This window comes from Perca flavescens, chromosome 5 (assembly GCF_004354835.1).
Source record: "Perca flavescens isolate YP-PL-M2 chromosome 5, PFLA_1.0, whole genome shotgun sequence".
Classification (NCBI taxonomy): domain Eukaryota; kingdom Metazoa; phylum Chordata; class Actinopteri; order Perciformes; family Percidae; genus Perca; species Perca flavescens.
Genome location: NC_041335.1, coordinates 35,548,227 through 35,567,512, shown reverse-complemented (window position 1 = coordinate 35,567,512; position 19,286 = coordinate 35,548,227). Strand labels below are relative to the sequence as shown.

At 41.4% G+C, this 19,286-nt stretch overlaps 1 protein-coding gene across 3 annotated transcripts; it reads left to right on the top strand.

Moving 5' to 3' along the window:
- The first annotated feature begins 140 nt into the window (after nucleotides 1–140).
- Nucleotides 141–16,892, top strand: si:dkey-32e23.4 (dynamin-1-like protein). Of its 3 annotated transcripts, none has more exons than XM_028578827.1 (18): nucleotides 141–315; nucleotides 973–1,099; nucleotides 1,802–1,943; nucleotides 2,593–2,631; nucleotides 3,713–3,759; nucleotides 3,861–3,932; nucleotides 4,040–4,126; nucleotides 5,423–5,585; nucleotides 6,174–6,294; nucleotides 6,865–7,203; nucleotides 10,972–11,092; nucleotides 11,452–11,607; nucleotides 12,438–12,527; nucleotides 12,617–12,715; nucleotides 12,913–13,029; nucleotides 13,118–13,227; nucleotides 14,676–14,835; nucleotides 15,961–16,892. In XM_028578827.1, the coding sequence occupies exons 2-18, from the start codon at nucleotides 998–1,000 to the stop codon at nucleotides 16,015–16,017; spliced, it is 2,022 nt and encodes a 673-aa protein (XP_028434628.1). In that variant the 5' UTR covers nucleotides 141–315; nucleotides 973–997; the 3' UTR covers nucleotides 16,018–16,892. The 3 variants fall into 3 exon arrangements, with proteins under 3 accessions (XP_028434628.1, XP_028434630.1, XP_028434629.1); XM_028578828.1 differs by lacking the exon at nucleotides 141–315 and adding an exon at nucleotides 335–739; XM_028578829.1 differs by lacking the exon at nucleotides 2,593–2,631.
- The last annotated feature ends 2,394 nt before the right edge of the window (nucleotides 16,893–19,286 follow it).

The following is a 19,286-nucleotide window of genomic DNA, read 5'->3' as shown; positions in this document are numbered from 1 at the left end:
TATTTAAAGTTTACTGGCAAGGGTTTTTAAAGTAATTTTTATGGTTAAATATAAAAATGAGAAGGGATGTTGGGTAGTGGGACTTTAAAAGGCGAGACCAAACGGCGAGTCTTATGCGTATCAACCAATCAGATCACGTTAATGCTCATCAGTCATTCTATGACCAATCAGATTGAGGAAGAGTAATGCTACTACCGTAAACTGGCGGTTATTTCTGTTGCTGCTAGCTAATTCTGGATAACAATTCGGATAAAATGCAATATTTTTGACTCGCCTTTTTTCTACGTATAATGAAGGACATACACGTTGGATAAGGTTGGGATATTATTTGTTTAACGTCGGTAAGGTCATAACGGTCGGTTGTTCCACCGGCTAAGCTAGTGTTAGCACAAAGCTAGCTAGCACTTCTCTTTCATTTCAGCCTTTAACATTACCACTTAACGTTAGCTTTAACCAGCTAACATTAACTGATAAAACCTAGCTAGCCTTCTGGCCTGTGCAGCTTTATCATTTGTTGCCATGTAACTTAGACGTTAGGTCAGCGCCGTGAGGATTAATAATAGCCAGTGTTTAGTTCGAAATCCTAACGTTACTTTTAGTGAGTAACGTTAAACTGGGAGGATTCGACAAATTGTTGGTCTTATAGCTAACTGATACTTGGGCGTTACACCCCTCTCATCAGGACCACTTCCCCCTCCCCCTCGGCAAATCAGACTTTCTAGGGGAATAACCGTTAACGGTAACGTTAGATCATATATCTTTCATATTAATCAAATCCATTCGCAGCACATTGTTAGTTTTTCTTGCTCAGAGAAGAAAGCAGCCAAATTCATTCTCATTTGGGCTTTTGGCAATAGCATATTCTTAGCTCGATGTTATTGTAGTTTCAGTATGATTTAACCTCACTTGAGTTTATTTGCTGTACTTTCTTCCTATCCATGCATGTACGTATGTTCTCTTCCACCAATTTAGTAAGTGTGCCTAGTGTACTGGAAGGATGGAGACTCTGATTCCCACCATCAACCGGCTGCAAGAGGTGTTTCTCACAGTGGGTGCAGAGGTCATACAGCTCCCTCAGATAGTCGTGGTCGGATCTCAGGTCAGTCGGGAAAAGCCTTATCGCTGGGGCTGGGACGATATACTTTTGCCCGATTCGATACATGGGTGCAGATACGATTTGTATTGCGATTTTCATTTATTGCGATTCTACAAGAATTGCGATTTGATAGTATTGAGTATTTGGATTAGTTTTCTTCTTTAACAAAAACAAATGTTGAATAATACACTTTTAGAGACAATATATCATGAGACATTTCTAAAAACTAATAGTTTTCTAAGAAAAATGCACATCACATGTCAGCTAGTCAGTCTGACATTTATTTCATTTGTAAAGAACATAACATGGATTTTCTGCTTTCGCTCTGTTTTGCTGTAAACTGATATGATGTATTCTTTGTCGGCAGTACCGTATCAACAAATAATATGTAGGTGAATCATTGGTAAAAAAAACAACAAAGGATTCTGGGGAATCTCAAAGAATCGATTTAAAAAATTGGCGGAAAATAAAAAATCCTGATACATACGTTAATCAATTATTTTTCCCACCCCTACTAATTATAAACCTAACCATTATCTGTAACCCTTGCCTGTACTTCACTGTTGTTACTAAAACTGTAAGTTCTCTGATTTGAGTTTGAGTTGTTTGTTTTTTTAATCAGAAATTCAACGTGGCTTGTGAATGTGTCTGCAGTGCAAACTGATAGAAAAATGTCTGAATTGCTCTCATTATGTGCTATAACAGAGCAGTGGAAAGAGCTCTGTGTTGGAGAGCCTGGTTGGACGGGACTTTCTGCCTCGGGGATCAGGAATAGTCACGAGACGACCCCTCGTGTTGCAACTTGTTAATGTTGCCCCTCTGCAGGAGAGACTGAAGAACGAGAATGGTACCTTTACATTTATCCATTTTAGGGCTGCAACTAATGATTCTTTTTATTGTCGATTTCATCTGTCGATTATTTTCTCGATTAATCGATTAGTTGTTTTGATTTACACAATGTCAATCACTTTCCAAAAGCTTTGTTTTCCAAAGCCCGAGATGACGTCCTAAAATGTCTTGTTTTGTCCGCAACTCAAAGATATTCAGTTTACTGTCACAGAGGAGAGAAGAAACTAGAACATATTCACATTTAGCAAGCTGAAACCAGAGATTTTTTCATAAAAAATGTTGATTAATCGCCTATCAAAATAGTTGGCGATTAATTTAATAGTTGTCAACTAATCGATTAATCGATACATCTTTGCAGCTATAATCCATTTATTCATAATAAGAGGCGAGTTGTTTTGATTATACTTGAAAACACACAATCAACTTTTGGTTAAGTTATGTATAATTATTTGTATCAGCATATCGCAGTAGGACAGCAGGTTTGTTATTTCTGTCTAGGCATGGAGTCTGCTAGAATAGTTCATGTTCATGATTAGCACTTAGACCTGGCGCTTTTACTAACTGTTTGAACTGCATGCTTCTCTTTCTAGAGCCTCTCTTTGCTAACATGTAGTCTTTCTTCCTCTTCTCCTTTACTACTCTTTCAGGAAATGGGGTAAAGCAAAATGCCCAAAGCAGCTACCCAGGTCTCTGTATAATTGTTGTGCATGGTCTTTGTTTAGCCTCGTCATTTCTTTTGTGAACTCTCTCAAACCTTTTGTTCGTTCTGATCTACATCTGTCAAGTACACTCACCTAAAGGATTATTAGGAACACCATACTAATACCGTGTTTGACCCTATCCTATCAATATGGGCCAACATTTCTAAAGAATGCTTCCAGCACCTCGTTGAATCAATGACACAAAGAATTAAGGCAGTTCTGAAGGCGAAAGGGATTCCCCACACCATTACACCCCCACCACCACCAGCCTGCCCAGTGGTAACAAGGCATGACAGATCCATGTTCTCATTCTGTTGACGCCAAATTCTGACTCTACCATCGGAATGTCTCAACAGAAAACGAGACTCATCAGACCAGGCAACATTTTTCCAGTCTTCAACTGTCCAATTTTGGTGAGCTCGTGCAAAATTTGGAAGATGAGCGGTACCCGGTGGTCTTCTGCTGGTGAAGCCCATCCGCCTCAAGGTTGTTCGTGTTGTGGCAAATGCTTTGCTGCATACCTTGGTTATAACGAGTGGTTATTTGAGTCAAAGTTGATCTTCTATCAGCTGGACTCAGTTGGCCCATTTTCCTCTGACCTCTAGCATCAACAAGACCTTTTCGCCCCCCAGGACTGCAGCATACTGGATGTTTTTTCTTTTTCAGACCATTCTTTGTAAACCCTAGAAATGGTTGTGGGTGAAAATCCCAGTAACTGATTGTAGCAGATTGTGAAATACTCAGACCAGCCCGTCTGGCACCAACAACCATGCCACGCTCAAAGTTGCTTAGATCACCTTTCTTTCCCATTTTGACATTCAGTTTGGAGTTCAGGAGATTGTCTAGACCTGGACCACACCGCTAAATGCATTGAAGCAGCTGCCACGTGATTGGTTGATTTAAATAATTTCATTAACGTGAAATTTAACAGGTGTTCCTAATAATCCTTTAGGTGAGTGATTGTCAAGTCCATTTGTAATTTCTTTGAGTCATTTTTCTCCAAACCGTACATTTATTTGCAGACATCTCTGTAAAACTATTTGCACTCACTCTTATGTTTGTTCAGGTGTCAAAGCTGAAGAATGGGGTACATTCCTGCACTGCAAGAACCAGGTACAATCTGCACGATTCAAATGTGATTTGCCCTCTGCCTTTTGATCCTGTGTTATGTGCTGGGTTTAGCTGATCTGTCATTTTCACACATTTTCTGACAGATCTTTGCAGATTTTCAGGAAATCCGTCGGGAAATTGAAGCCGAGACTGAACGCGGTTCAGGTGACAACAAGGTGAAAGAAGGCATCGGTGTTAAGTCAGTTATGTCTTAAATGTAGCTTTTTATTATACATTCATGTGTTTCTCTCCTTTTTTTTTTTTTTTTTTTCATACCCTCCAGGGAATCACTCCAGAGCCCATATATTTGAAGATTTTCTCCCCCAAAGTCCTTAATCTGACCCTGGTTGATTTACCTGGAATTACTAAGGTAAACTCAGCCACTTGACAAGTATGTTGTCGGTACCCGATCTGTGCTGCCTGCACGATCCGTCATGCGCATGTGCAAGATGTTCTGCGCTGGTCGTAGTTCTAGCGGTCTGCTGTTAGCCTCCACCGGGAAGCTAACGTTAGTTTAGCTAACCCTAGACCCTAAAATAAAACCGTTAAAATATATAACAGCTGTTACGTCAGTTCTACTTTACTTGTGCTCATTTAAAATACAATCAATCAATACTTGTCTTTATTGTTATTACTGTAAAGTCTTAATTTAGCTGAAGCCTGCTTTTCCCGTTGTTTAGTTTGCTAGTTAACGTTATTTTAGACTGAATCAAGCTGTCAGCTAGCGGTTAGCCAAATTAGCTGTTAGCTAAACTAACGTTAGCTTCCCGGCGGAGGCTAACGGCAGACCTCTACAACTATGCCTGGAAGCGTGGAACAGATCGTGCAGTGCCGTAAATCCTCGTAAAACAGGATTGCGCATGACGGCTCGTGCAGATCGGATTGGGGCCAATATGGCCATTTTTTAACTGATCGAGGATCGGCAGTCACCCCGATCACCTTATTCGATCATTTACGACAGTAAATTCGACACCGTTCTAAGTAGAAGTTGATTTTAAATGTGAGTTTTACAAAAATGCAGCTGCACTAAGTTAGATCTTAGTTAAATGTATTAAGCTGAGGACTAGGGCTGGGTATCGTTCAAAAATGTTCGATACCGTGACTTCGATACCGGTTCTTAAACAATGCTTTTTTTCAATACCAATTTTATAAAACAAAAAGAAATTATGGCACTAATCTTTTTTAGTAATTTTTTTTTCAGCTCCGACTATGTGAGTGTAACGTAGAGTTTTTCCTGTGTGCCTCTACGACGTGTAACATTAGACAGCCAATCATGAGCATTATTAGATGTTGGTAGAAACATGCTGCGTGCTTATTGGCTCACTGACGCTCATGAGATTTCCTCCTTAGGTATTGAAATTGGGTATTGAATGACAAGGCATTTTTCGATACTCGATACTTTAGAGGCTACTGATGACATCTTTTGTTTCTTGTAAACAAAAAGAAAACCGTGTGCAGCTCTATTATCTAGGCAAATACAAGTATCTGATCGGGACTCGGTATCGGCAGATATTCAATCTTTTAAAAATAGGATCGGGACATCACTAGTTTCATGTGTGTAAACATAATGGCACTATATCATGACATCAACATCATATCTGCAACCATGACAGCACGTCTGCGCTGTGCTCACTGTAACGCTGGCTGCTCGTTGTTGTTGCCTCAGGTTCCCGTTGGCGACCAGCCAGAGGATATTGAGGCACAAGTACAAGAGATGATCCTGTCCTTCATCTCCAATCCAAACTCTCTCATCCTCACAGTGTCCCCTGCCAATTCTGACTTGGCCACCTCTGATGCTCTGAAATTGGCTCGCGAGGTCGATCCAGATGGTAAGACATTTTGTACACAAGCGCCTCTTCTCCTCCAATTTCTTTTTTATTTTCTTCTCCATCGGTGCTTATTACATAAGATGCCTTAAGTAGAAATGCATTTTTCATGATTAAATGTGCACAAGTAATGCATTATACTCAAGTTATTTCAGGCTAATAGACCTGCCAGTCTTTACTGTTAAAAGCCTTCTGACACTTAACAGCAAATTAATGTTGCTGTCATGCTGCACTCTGAAGAATAGATTGATGGATGATGAGAATCTGAAGTAACTATCTGGGAGGTTGGCAATCTGGCCTTAAAGTGCATGTTGTACACTGATGGTAAGTGTGCTAGTTAGGATATCTGTATCTGGGCCCAAATGTTCCACTGCTGGCCTAAATCCTGTCCCATCAGAGACGTGTTTCCTTGTTTTCATCTGTGATGATCCTGCTGTACGCTTTCCTCAACATAAATGATGAAAAACTAAATTGGACCGTTAACTGTCCTCAGAAATATAGTGTGTGTGTGTGTGTGTGTGTGTGTGTGTGTGTGTGTGTGTGTGTGTGTGTGTGTGTGTGTGTGTGTGTGTGTGTGTGTGTGTGTGTCAGGTCGTCGAACACTGCTGGTGGTCAGTAAGCTAGACCTGATGGATGCAGGGACTGATGCTCTGGAGGTCCTTCTGGGTCGAGTCATTCCAGTCAGACTTGGGATTATTGGAGTGGTTAACAGGTTTGCAAAAATGAATTGTTTTCTTTTAGTCTAGCTGTGTAATAGGGGTGTCACGATTTTGATTTTAAATTGATCAAACTAAGCTTTCGAGTTTGACTATCAAATTTAAAAGCAGGATTGGCGATTCCATAAGTACTTTTTTCTCTCCCCCCACCTCGCCTAATAACAGCTTGGCTTACCGTCTGGTAGCTTGCAGCTAAAGACACAGGGTAACGTTACAGTGTTTCCTCTATGTGCCACGGTAAAATTTCTGCCGCCACGGTATCAGAAATAGCACTTCATGGTGCGTTCATGTGTGTCTCGTTAAAGTAATTATGCATTCGATTGCACTTTGTTAATTTTGAGAAACCCAAACTGTTGTTGCAAAGTACCCTTCTGCCATCTAGTGGCTCCTATTGTAGTTTTGCCGACCTGGTTAAAAAAAAGACTTGTGACCTTAAAAGGATTGGGAAAACCGTGACAACCCTACTATGTCATGTTTTCTAGCTTCTCAAAACAGTTGCTCATGTCCTTATTACCCTGATGATCTAATTACCCTCTTTCTCACTCCCTAATCTGTGATCCTCCTAGGAGCCAGCATGACATCAATACCCAGAAGAGCCTGGAGGACACAGTGAGGGATGAGCATGCCTTCCTGCAGCGCCATTACCCCTCGCTGGCCTCCCGCGCCGGCTCACGCTATCTAGCCAAAACTCTCAGCCGGCTGCTCATGCACCACATCCGGGACTGCCTGCCAGAGCTCAAAACCCGAGTAACCGTGCTCAGTGCCCAGTACCAGGCGCAGCTCAACAGCTACGGCCAGCCAGTCGAGGACCACAGTGCCACCCTGCTGCAGATAGTCACCAAGTTTGCTAGCGATTACTGCAACACCATCGAGGGAACAGCCAGATACATCCAGACCTCCGAGCTGTGAGTCTGATCTCGCTACAGTAGCAGGATCTTTGTTGAATAGCAGAGGTGTCAAGTAACGAAGTACAAATACTTCGTTACCTTACTTAAGTAGAAATTTTGGGTATCTATACTTTACCGGAGTCATTATTTTACAGCAGACTTTTTACTTCTACTCCTTACATTTTCACGCAATTATCTGTACTTTCTACTCCTTACATTTTAAAAATAGCCTCGTTACTCCTTTCAGTTCGGCTTGTTTTCATTCCAGCTTGTCATCGTTGAAACACCCCCCCCAAAAGAAAAAAACAACTATCCAGATAGTGAGTGAATTTGATTGTGGTTGGATGAGAAGTATAAACTTTCCGACACCCTATTGGTTTGTACGCAATCCATTGCTCCTGCACAGACGCGGTACTAATACGGCTCCGGTGCCTTAACGACCGTTATCTACCGGATCGAATAGCAACGCGGATTTCGGTGCTACTCAAATGCCTGCGCTTCTCTCTGATGCTTCGAAAAAAAGACGTTAGAGGGAACTGAAACATCGCTGCACGGGACGCCAGTTAACACCACGTTGGCAGCAGGTAACGTTAGCCTACCGTTGAGGGATGCACGATGATATCGGCACGACATCGGTATCGGCCGATAAAAGCTTAAAATGGTCATCATCGGCATCGGCAGATATGAATATTTCTTCCGATGAGCCATGCCGATAGGGTATCTTGTTTACTATGCGCACATGACGACCATGAACGTAGCATGAGCGCCAGCCACTTAAACTTCCAACATGTCGGCTGTGTGGAGGTATTTCGATTGTAAAACAGATAACAAACTTGCTATTTGCAGTATTTGTAAAGCACAAGTGATGCGAGGAGGCGTGTTCCACACTAAAAATATGATTATGCATCTCAAGAGCCGTCATCCTGAGCAGTACCGAGACTTTGAAAAGTAAGAAGAAAAAACGCTGGCAAAAACCCATCAGCAGCCCCTACTTCAGTCCTTTGACAAAGCTAGAAAATACAGCAGTGACCACCCAAAGGTAAAAGTTGAATTTTGAATGTATTGCTCTTGATAACCTACCAGCCGTTGAGCGTGGTGGAACGTCGTGCTACGTGTTGACCGTGAACGGCTGTTTAGCGTTGCCTCTGATGTAAGGCATTTGGCAGACCTGTTCAAGTAGGAAATGATTTAAATTTTTTATTTGAAAATTAATTTTTATATATTTTACTCCTAAGGACTTAAGTTTGAAGTCTGAATTTAAAAATAAAATGTGGCACTGGCATATCATTTATTCTCCAAGTTAAATAATTTAACTATTTTTATTTTTTATGTTTAAAATGACACATTTAGGGTAGAATCAAATGTTGTTGGTCTTGTTTATTCCCTTATCTACAACACATGAGTGTAATAAGGTAAATGTAGTACAGGAGAGATACTTGGATTTCTCTTCAATAGAATTAAAGTGAACAGTATATCAGGAGAAAAATGTGTATATATATCGGTATCGGCATCGGCCAAAATGAGTTTGAAAATATTGGCATATCGAATATCGGCCAAAATCCAATATCGTGCATCCCTACTACCGTTAGCTAGCAGCTGGAGTTACCACAGTTAAAATGCTGACATCTGTAAAGGTGTGTCTGTATTTCACTGGAGAGGATTCTAACACCAGACTGTAACTGCCGTTGTCTGAAAAACACAGAAGAGATGTGTCACCTTTTTCAGCGCTTCTGAGTTTGCAGGTATGATTTTAACCTTAGTCATTATGGCCTTTAGAAAAATGTTTTTTTGTGGAGGCGGGGTAGTGCACTATAAGCCCCTGTGGGGCGGGCTAAGCTTTTGTCCTTAAAGACATTTTTTTCCCTTACATTACTTTTACTTTTATACTTTAAGTAGTTTTGAAACCAGTACTTTTACACTTTTACTTAAGTAAAAAGCTTGAGTTGATACTTCAACTTCTACAGAAGTCTTTTCAAGCCCTAGTATCTATACTTCTACTTGAGTGATGAACGTGAATACTTTTGACACCTCTGTTGAATAGCAAATGTTTTTCTTTTTGTCTAGGGCTGTCAATTGATTTAAATATTTAATCGCAATTAATTGCATGATTGTCCATAATTAACTCGTGATTAATCACACATTTTTCATCTGTTCTAAATGTACTTTTAAAAGGGATTTAATCCTCAAGTGGTATTTGAGACTCGACGTACTCCGGTGATAACTCAATTCACATTGGCAGAACATGCAAATAACTTTAGTCTTGTCGAGAGAACCATCTGGAAGGGCATTGAAACTGAACATTCAAAAGGCTCTTTTCTTTACCCGTTTCTGCACAAGGAGCTTTGTTTCTGCTAGACATCCGCAACGTTACTGCTGCATCGATTCCTGATTCCCCAAACTACGGACTGGCCCGAGGCCCAATTTACCCAACGTGCTTTTGTTAATCGCACATCAAAAGCGTTGCTGGCATTAAATTAAAGGAATTTGCGTCAACTTGTTATTACCGCATTCATTTTGACAGCCCTATTTTGTTTCTGATGATAGCAGCCTTTGTTTCATGTTTTTAGTAGGGCTGTCAATCGATTAAAAAAAATTAACTAATTAATTGCACAATTTGCTGTAATTAATCGCGATTAATCGCTCTTTTAAATTGAGACTGAAGCTTATAATAATGGATATTTAAATGCTAAATCATTTAACTTTGCAAATATGAAGAAAAAACCAAACAAGGAAAGGTTCTGCTAAGTTCAGAATGTTTAATATCTTTCAGAACAACAGCAGCAACAATTTGGCTTATTTAGTCCTGCTGAAGGCTTCTGAAACGGCTACAAACTGTCTGACTTGAGAGCAGATTTTTGTCACCGTCCCCGGCTGCTGTCGCCTGCTCTCGTCTACTTTACAGGCGAGGAGCAGTTCATCTCCAACGAGCCGAGAGTTTAGTTCATCTCCGACGAGCCGAGAGTTCAGTTCATCTCCAACGAGCCTATGTTCAGTCGGCGGCAGGGCAGTCGGGACTCACCCGGAAATGGCGAGCGGAATGAGGTGACTAGTCTCTCAAAATCTGACGAAAATCTTCTAAACTGAAATGAAGACAGATTCAGCAACTGCACGGCCTATTTCTCGCTTAAAATGTTTCCAGAAACATGTTTCAGTGAACTATCTTAGTACAATATGAGATCTTATTCTGAACGGCCGCCATGACAGTCTGGCTCTCAATATCCGGAGAAAACAAACCCATGTGACGCGTTCGTCCAATCAGCTGCCGGTTTTCATTACTTGGGCAACAATACAGAGTAGCGCCGCCTGCTGTTATGGAGACGTATTACGTTTCTCAGCCGCCACATGAAGTAAACAAACACAGCTGCGTTAATTTCGTTAATTTTTTTTAACGAGTTAAATTAAAAAATTAACGCAAAAATTAACGCGTTAATCTTGACAGCCCTAGTTTTTAGTGAATTGTCTCTAATTTTCTCAGGTTCTAACTTTGTACTTTTTGTTGCACAACTCAGCATTTCACTTACGTTGGCTCACAATGTATATCATGAGGGTAAAGTCCTTGTGGGTGATGTAATTGTAAATTGAAGTGGTATCAGCATCTTCTGTTGGCACCCTCATCTTCACAGCTCTCTCGCCACAAGGTTGATTAATTTGTGTTAACATGTTGGGAGCAATTATTGACCTCTTATAGGTTGACTGCAATCAGTGTTGGCGCGATTTAGCTTTGCTGACACACACAGCGCTGTGAAAACGCATCGGTGTCACAGCTGAAACCCGTCTTTTCTACAGCTGTGGGGGTGCTCGGATCTGTTACATATTCCATGAGACCTTTGGGCGCACTTTGCAGTCCATCGACCCCCTGGGAGGACTGACGGAGCTTGATATCCTCACTGCCATCCGCAATGCAACGGTGAGCTTCTCCTGACTTCTATCGTGTAATTAGTTTCATCTAAATTCTAGTCAAGTTCTGTATTTTGGAGGAATAGCAGGTAAAGTGTAGAGTGTGTGTGTGTGTGTGTGTGTGTGTGTGTGTGTGTGTGTGTGTGTGTGTGTGTGTGTGTGTGTCTCTAGTGAATCTTCACATTTTACCAGCCACTCAATAGATGACCATTGTTTTTTCGGCTGGTGAGTGAAGCAAATTAACCAGTCATTTGCATATTTCACTTTGTGTGTGTGTGTGTGTGTGTGTGTGTGTGTGTGTGTGTGTGTGTGTGTGTGTGTGTGTGTGTGTGTGTGTGTGTGTGTGTGTGTGTGTGATTTGCCTTGCAGGGTCCGCGGCCAGCACTTTTTGTTCCCGAGGTGTCCTTTGAGTTGTTGGTGAAGCGGCAAATTAAGCGGCTGGAGGAGCCAAGTATGCGCTGTGTAGAGCTGGTTCACGAAGAGCTGCAGAGGATCATCCAGCACTGCTCCTCCTACAGCACACAGGTTTCGCCAAAAAGATGTTGATGCATTTTTACACTTGATTGACTTTGTTAACTTAGTTGACTGGTGGCGTTTTCACATCTGTAGTTCTTTTGCTCTGGTCCGAATCAGTTGACGAGTTTGTAAACTCAATTTCCCCTTGGTTTCAATTCACACGGAGAAAAGGGACATTAACTACGTCTGATTTTGCTGCTCTGCTGCATCGCAGATGCCAAAGCACACCTGACTACAGGAGACAATTAGCTCAGACTGCAGAGTTTAGAGTACGGATCGGGCTGCATTTTTCTGTCCGAGCCCGGCCCGCATCCGACAGGCATTAAGATATTTATGTCCGAGCCCGACACAGTTAAAATATCGTTTTTGTTTTCTCATACTAATGACACACGTACATTTTGTAGGAAGGCATTCGGAAATATCAACAGATGAGCGCATCAGCGCACACGGTGCAACAAGCACACGTTAACACAGGCGCGCACCTACATAATAAGCTTTTTTAAAATTTAAAATGCTCAATGCCTTATCGCGCTGATGTGACCGAGCCCGACCCGAACCCGAACATCATTTCTAAATATCTGTCCAAACCCGGCCTGGCAGCCGTCCTCTAGTGCAGTTGGAGGTTGGATCACGTTCTCACCACAAATGAACCACTCCAGAGTTCGACTGAAAGCATACCAAGACCACCTCATCAAGGAGGTCTCGGTACGCTTGTTTGATCCACTTTTGGTGTGCATCACAGTGCGATTGCTCCATCACACCTCCCCAAACGAACCACACCAAGGGGGAAAACAAACTGTTGATACTGTGTTAATAAAGTGTGTCTTTATCTCTGCTAGGAGCTTATACGTTTCCCCAAACTGCACGATTCCATTGTGGAAGTAGTGACTGGATTACTGAGGAAGCGCTTGCCGGTTACTAATGAAATGGTAATCCACAGTTTGGCTCAAATAATCTTTCATACTAATTGTATTAATCACTGACTGCCTACGATTTATTCTGCTTTTTTTCCCCTTAGGTACACAATTTAGTAGCAATAGAGCTCGCCTACATCAACACAAAACACCCAGACTTCACGGATGCAGCTCAGGTCTCTGCGTCCGTCAACAGTCAGCAGGTAGTTATTTGTCCCTTACAGCAGGTACTCTCATTTATTATTTATTCCGCTTGGGTAAACGGCAGAAATCATGTTCTGTAACGCCCTAACCGTCATGTGTCCCATCCACACGTTAGACAGCCCCTTTGACAGTTTGCAGTGGAATTCCCGACTTGCTTTGACCCCCCCTGACTCCCTGTGTCACTTCTTCCTGTCAGGCGGAGGCTCTTGATGGAGGGAAGCGCTGGAAGAACGAGAAGGTTGCAGAAGAGAGGATTCCGGCTGCAGGCTTTGGCAGTCCCAGCAAAAGCCAGGCTATTAACCTCCTCGACTCAGTGAGTGGTGGGATTGGCAGCAGGACAAAACACTTAGTGGTGAATACATTGCACACTGTCAACATTTTACTTTTTCTCTTTCTGCCAGGCAATGCCCGTATCCCGCAAGCTGAGTGCAAAGGAGCAGAGGGACTGCGAGATCATCCAGCGCCTCATCAAGTGCTACTTCCTCATTGTCCGCAAAAGCATCCAGGACAGGTTCGAGTTAAACAAGTCCAGAGCGCCTGGGGTCAGGGTTCAAAATTTACTTTTTTGTCAACCAGCCAAGTGAATGGCAAGTGAATGTTCACGTTTTACCAGCCATTCAATAGATTACCATTGTTTTTTTTGGCTGGGTGAGTGAAGCAAATCTACCAGCCACCTGCATATTTTACCAGTTTGGCTGGTGCTAATTTTGAACCCTGCTTGGGCAGGCGTGGGAATCACCATAGCCTGGCTCCGCCCTCCTACGTTCTTCCGCTCAATTTTCATTTCCCTTCAGTACTCCGTCTGGGTTTGCGGTATACAAATATTTGGCGATCCAATCAGCGAACAGAGGGAGTGGCTGAGAACAATAACGTTGAGTGTCCCCAAAGGAAAACTTTGTCAACATCTGTTTTATCTAAAAGATAAACGGTCTGTTTATTCATCTCACTTAATTTTTATTATTATTATTGCAAGATTCTTATGAATTTTATATAATAAAAGCAAAGCCATCCGGTCCGTTGTGTGTTGTCAACGTGCTGCTCCCAAGAAAATCCAGAAGTTAAAGCCCCAATGAAAAAACAAGACCAATCTTTGCTGAGTTGTGTTGGGGGTCATGATGTTGTGGGCCCTCCTCCCAGAGGGTTGTTTGGGTTCGGGAACAGTTTGATTTTCCAGCTCGGACACTCTCCGTTAGGGATGAAGGAGTTGGACTAAAATGTGAGGAACGCCTGGCGGAGGGGGATGTCCACAGAGTCGACCGCTAGCAATGCTAATGCTAAATATAAGCCGATAGTTGTCGGTCTCCCCTCTTGTCGCACATGCGCGTGACATACGTCACAACCAAACGTTAGCAATTGGTTATGGCAGATCCAGAGTGGCTCTGGGCAGATAGTTTTAAACTTCAACAGAGTACCCGCCTTCAAGGAAGTTAACACTTGTCAATGGAGAGAGGCCAGACTCTGTGGACAGATGAAATGGACCAGAGTCTGGTAGGACCAGGCTAGAGTACCAGGCCCCACGATACGATATTATCACGATGATTTGCTACCTTTTATGTTATGATACTTTTATTATTGTCAGTTTAAACCTATTGAGTTATTCTGCAATATATTGCAATTCATTACCTTTTTTCCAACTTCAAATGATGTCCCCAAAGGAAAACTTTGTCAACATCTGTTTTATCTAAAAGATAAACGTCTCTGTTTATTCATCTCACTTAATTTTTTATTATTATTATTGTAGTACCAAAAAGTTAAATTCTTATGTGAATTTTATATAATAAAAGATCGATACTTGGTGCCCTTGTATCGATACCGTATTGCCACAGAAAATATTGCGATATTATGCTGTATTTTTTTTCCCCCAACCCTAATTTCCCCTTCTTTATTCCCCAGTAGAGCTCAGTTGTTGTCAGTGATACTGGTTTTCAGATTTTGTCTCGGGGTGCTGTGTGTCCGCAGTGTGCCCAAGACAGTGATGCACTTCCTGGTGAACTTTGTGAAAGAGCATCTGCAGAGTGAGCTGGTGGGTCAGCTTTACAAACAGGGACTGCTGCAGGAGCTGCTCATTGAGTCCCAGGACACGGCACAGCAGCGGACCGAGGTGGCTCAAATGCTTGAGGTGAAAAAAATAAAAAAACTGCTGAGGCTTTTGTTCTCTGAAAAGGTTCTGAGTAGGGCTGCACAATGAATCGCAGTTTGATCGAAATTGCAATATGGCCTAGTGCAATATCCAAATCTGAATGAAGTATTGTGGTGCTGCAGAGACTTCCTGGCATGCAGATCCTACCCTTGAGACTAAAGGAAAGATCTTTGGGTTACACTTTACTTGAAGGTATCTACATAAGAGTGACATGACACTGTCACGAACACATGACACAGTCATGACACATGAACCCTAACTCTAACTCTAACTCTAACTCTAACCCTAACTCTAACTCTAATCCTAACTTGTCATGACAAAAACCGAATGACACTTAATAAAAGAAGCACTTGTTTATAATGTTTATGACCCGTTCATGACAGTGTCATGTCACTCTTATGTAGATACCTTCAAGTAAAATGTAACCGATCTTTGTTTGGTACAGATCCTCGCAAAAATCTAACCGGGTTTCCGCGGGGACATTTTAGGCCTTAAAAAGTCTTACATTCGCAAAAGTATTGGGTTCTAGGTCTTAAATAATTTTAAACGGGTCTGAAATGTTCCTACGTCCATGTAACGCTACCTCTAATGCCCATTGAAATGTTTTTTTTTTTTTTGTGTGTGTTCTTTCTTGTTTTTTTGTCCAAATACAGTATAATTTGCGGTACAGATCAGTATTACTCTGTCGCTTTTGATTGAATTTTAATAACTTTATTTACATTGCAAGTGCTTTTGTGACTGCATTTCGTTGTACTTTAATGTCGTGATATAGGTCTTAAATTTCATCCATAAAGGTCTTAAAAAGTCTTAAATTTGACTTGTTGAAACCTGCAGAAACCCTGTATAATAATTTAAGCTTTTAAAATGTCAATATTTTTCAATGAAAATGAGTACAATACAAAAATGATCATTCCCTCCAATACCATGAATCGTATCGCAAAATCAGTCGAAATAATCGCAATTAGATATTTTCCTCATATCGTGCAGCCCTAGTTCTGAGCATGAACTGTAGCAAGTCGTTTCTCTCTTCTTCTTTTTTTATTTACTGTTTTAAAAACCAGTGACATAACTGCCCTCCTTTTCCTTTTATTTTTTCTTTTACAGGCACTCAAAAAAGCCAATAACGTCATCTCTGAGATGAGGGAGACGCATCTGTGGTAGCCAGAGGAAACCAACGATTCCCTTTGTCATAGGACTGCTTAAGAGTATGAGAGTGGATGTGAGTTTACAGCACAGAGTGCGTCTGTGTGATAGTGTGCACGTTTGTCTATGTGTGGCAGCACCACTGTTTTCTCTCATGGACCAATGACCATAGCGCATTTAGATCAGCTGTCCTGACCAGTACACTGGGGCTGTTGCTTTTCACTGTGAACGTTGTGTAGCAAAGCAAATTAATTAAACTCTCAGGCCGAAAGTGTTTCTGCTAAGTTGAAATGTGAAAGCCACAGCTGCGAACAAATTATTATTGTTATTATAATTCTATTTGCTGTAAATGTGAGATGTATATTATATGTGGAGTATTTAAGATGTTCTCTGGGGTGTTTTATTTCCGGGGATCAAAACGTGTTCACACTGTATAATTCTACACTTTCCCAAAAAACAACAACCTGGGCTTCCTCTGAGTCCCTTAAGCAGTTGCTGAAATAATAATGAAATATGTTAGATTAGATATGATCCAACTTTAATCCCTTTGTTGGAGCACTCTTCAGCGATGGAAATGAAGTGGAAATCCAACTCAATCAATGCTGACTGAAATACAGGACTGAAGACAGACCATCATTTGCAGAAATTACAGAATGAACGCAGATAGTTTTTCCAGCTCTGTCGTGCTTATCTATATCAGCTTCATTTTTTTTCAGAGCCAGATTTACATATCAGCCCTTTACCGTTAACGGTTGCACTGACTTTCTAGCTTTGTGTGTAGTCATAAACGAGGAAACCAAACATTCTCAACATGCATTTACATTTACCTCTGTAGGAGACTCGCACATAGAACTGGACAGTTATAGTATGTTGTTTTGTTTTTTTTATATATATATATATATATATACACTATAGTGTTTAGAAAACAGAAATGAATAAGATGCATAAGAATAGTCCAGAGATTTTTGTAATATGTGTATGGTACTCCATCATTTGTTAGATTTACGAACCAGATTGTAGGGCGATAATGTTCTGTAGCTTCTCTTTATTTCCTCGAGCCATTTGTTCGCTGGTTTCCGCTGTTAATAAAAGATAAGATAGTTCTCTATTATTGTCCCTGTCCAGTAGTAAGGACACTGCCCGAAAGTAAGACAGTCAGTATGGAGATACCTCCTGCATGCAGAGCCATTCACGTCTGTGCCAATTATAATTTAATTGTGTAATATTACTACGCGTGTAAAAATGATTCATCATTTCTCCCCCAGGTGCTATAGCTATTAATGTGAATCTCCTCTCATCGAAAAAAACAAAACAAATAGTTCTCCTAAAAATGAGGCTTTTTCTCAGGAAGACCTGCCTTAACGGGGACCATCGAACCATAACTCTTCCGACTTCATTTTTCTGCGTGATCAGCGAGCTAACACAACGTCCTGTCCGTCTGTCAGAAAAGCCCTATGTAGGTTTGCATGTGTGCGTGTTCGGTATGCATGTGTGGTTGAACGAAAGGCTGATTTATGTATATTTTGTATTATTTAAATGTATACTACTATCATGTGTCAACTGCCTACGAGTTCTTGCCTGCCAATATTTGTGAAACGTGTTTACCGAGTGAAGTCTGTACAAATTGGAGGGACTCATTAAACCCTAACAAAGGACACTGTACAGAGTCTGTTTGGCTGTTATTGACGGCATGCAATTATAACAATTGATCCGTTTCCATACGATCTGTTTGTCTTCCACGGTGAGATGTGATTAGACTCTGCTTCACTTAATTGATCTCAGGTGAAAAAGTCTGTTTGGTCAGATGGGTCTGGCACAACACCAACAGAATGAAGAGAAAAGTGTCCTGAAGGGTGCCACACACACACACAGACACAGATCAGCATCGGACTCTAAAACCTTTGTGCTTGACTCACACACTCCATCTGGACAGAGCTACACATCGGGGGAAACCTCATTTCAGAGTTATCCGTTCCCATTCAGACGATGGAGCATTTGACTTTCAATGTCAATGCAATCCAAGTTAAACCCGAGCAGAGGTTGAGAAGTGAGGTGATGGAGGAGTTGATTGTCAGTCGGAGTGGAGAAAGCTAGTGAGCAGGCTGCAGCTAACGATTATTTTCACTGCCGATTAATCTGTCAATTATTTTCTCAATGGATGGATTAGTTGTTTGGTCTCTGAAATGTCAGAAAATGGTGAAAATTGTCGTTCAGTGTTTCCCAAAAAGCCCAAGATGATTTCCTCAAATGTCTTGTTTTGTCCACAACTCAAAGATATTCAGTTTACTGTCAGAGAGGAGAGAAGAAACTAGAAAATGTTCACATTTAACAAGCTGGAATCAAATTGTTTTCCCAAAAAAAGGACAAACCGATCAATTATCAAAATAGCTGGCGACTTATTTAATAGTTGACAACAAATCGATGAATCTCTGCAGCTCTACTAGTGAGCGAAGCCACTACGGTCCAGGAGAAAGCATTTCTTGCACAACAAGGCAAACGGAAGTTAAATCATCACAAAGGGAAATGAATCAGGAGCTAATAAACACTTAAAGTGCTCATATTGTGCTCATCATCAGGTTCATAATTGTATTTAGAGGTTATATCAGAATAGGTTTACATGGTTTAATTTTCAAAAAAATATAATATATTTTTGTCGTACTGCAAAGTAGTATGAGGGCGTGCCCTGACAGTACCTAGGTAAGGACTACTAGCCAGTCAGGAGCAGAGTATGAGGCCATGCCCTGCTAACAGCTAGGTGAGCATTATAACGTGTGTTCCAAAGTGACCACGTTGGTCTCTGAAGTAAAGGCTGGACTACAATAGAGCTGTTTGGAGCAGTTGGTGAACAGTGTTTTCTGTTGGAGATGGTAAGTCCCTTTGGGGGGGACTTTGGGCTTTTTCACTTTGTAAACCTATAACATGCACAAAAAAGATATAGAACACAATAAAAGAGGGAAAAAGCCAAAAAGCATAATATGAACACTTTAATACAGGTGATTATTTTAAATTGCCTGCACTTTGTCTCCCACTATAGCCAGTTCTAGTGATCACCCTCCTATAACACACCCCACCTCCCCACCAACTGAGCCTAGACTAGACCGTACCATCTCTGACAGCATGGGAGGGGGCTCGGCCGCAGTATTGTGGCAACTGCATCATTTTGATCACATAAAAAACAGCTGAATGAAGGTGGAACTAGCCCAAGGCATGTTTTGATTCTTTTATAACCCCCTCCTCCCCCCCAGGCTCTCCTGCCGTCTTCCAGGGATCTACAGGAGGTTTTCCCC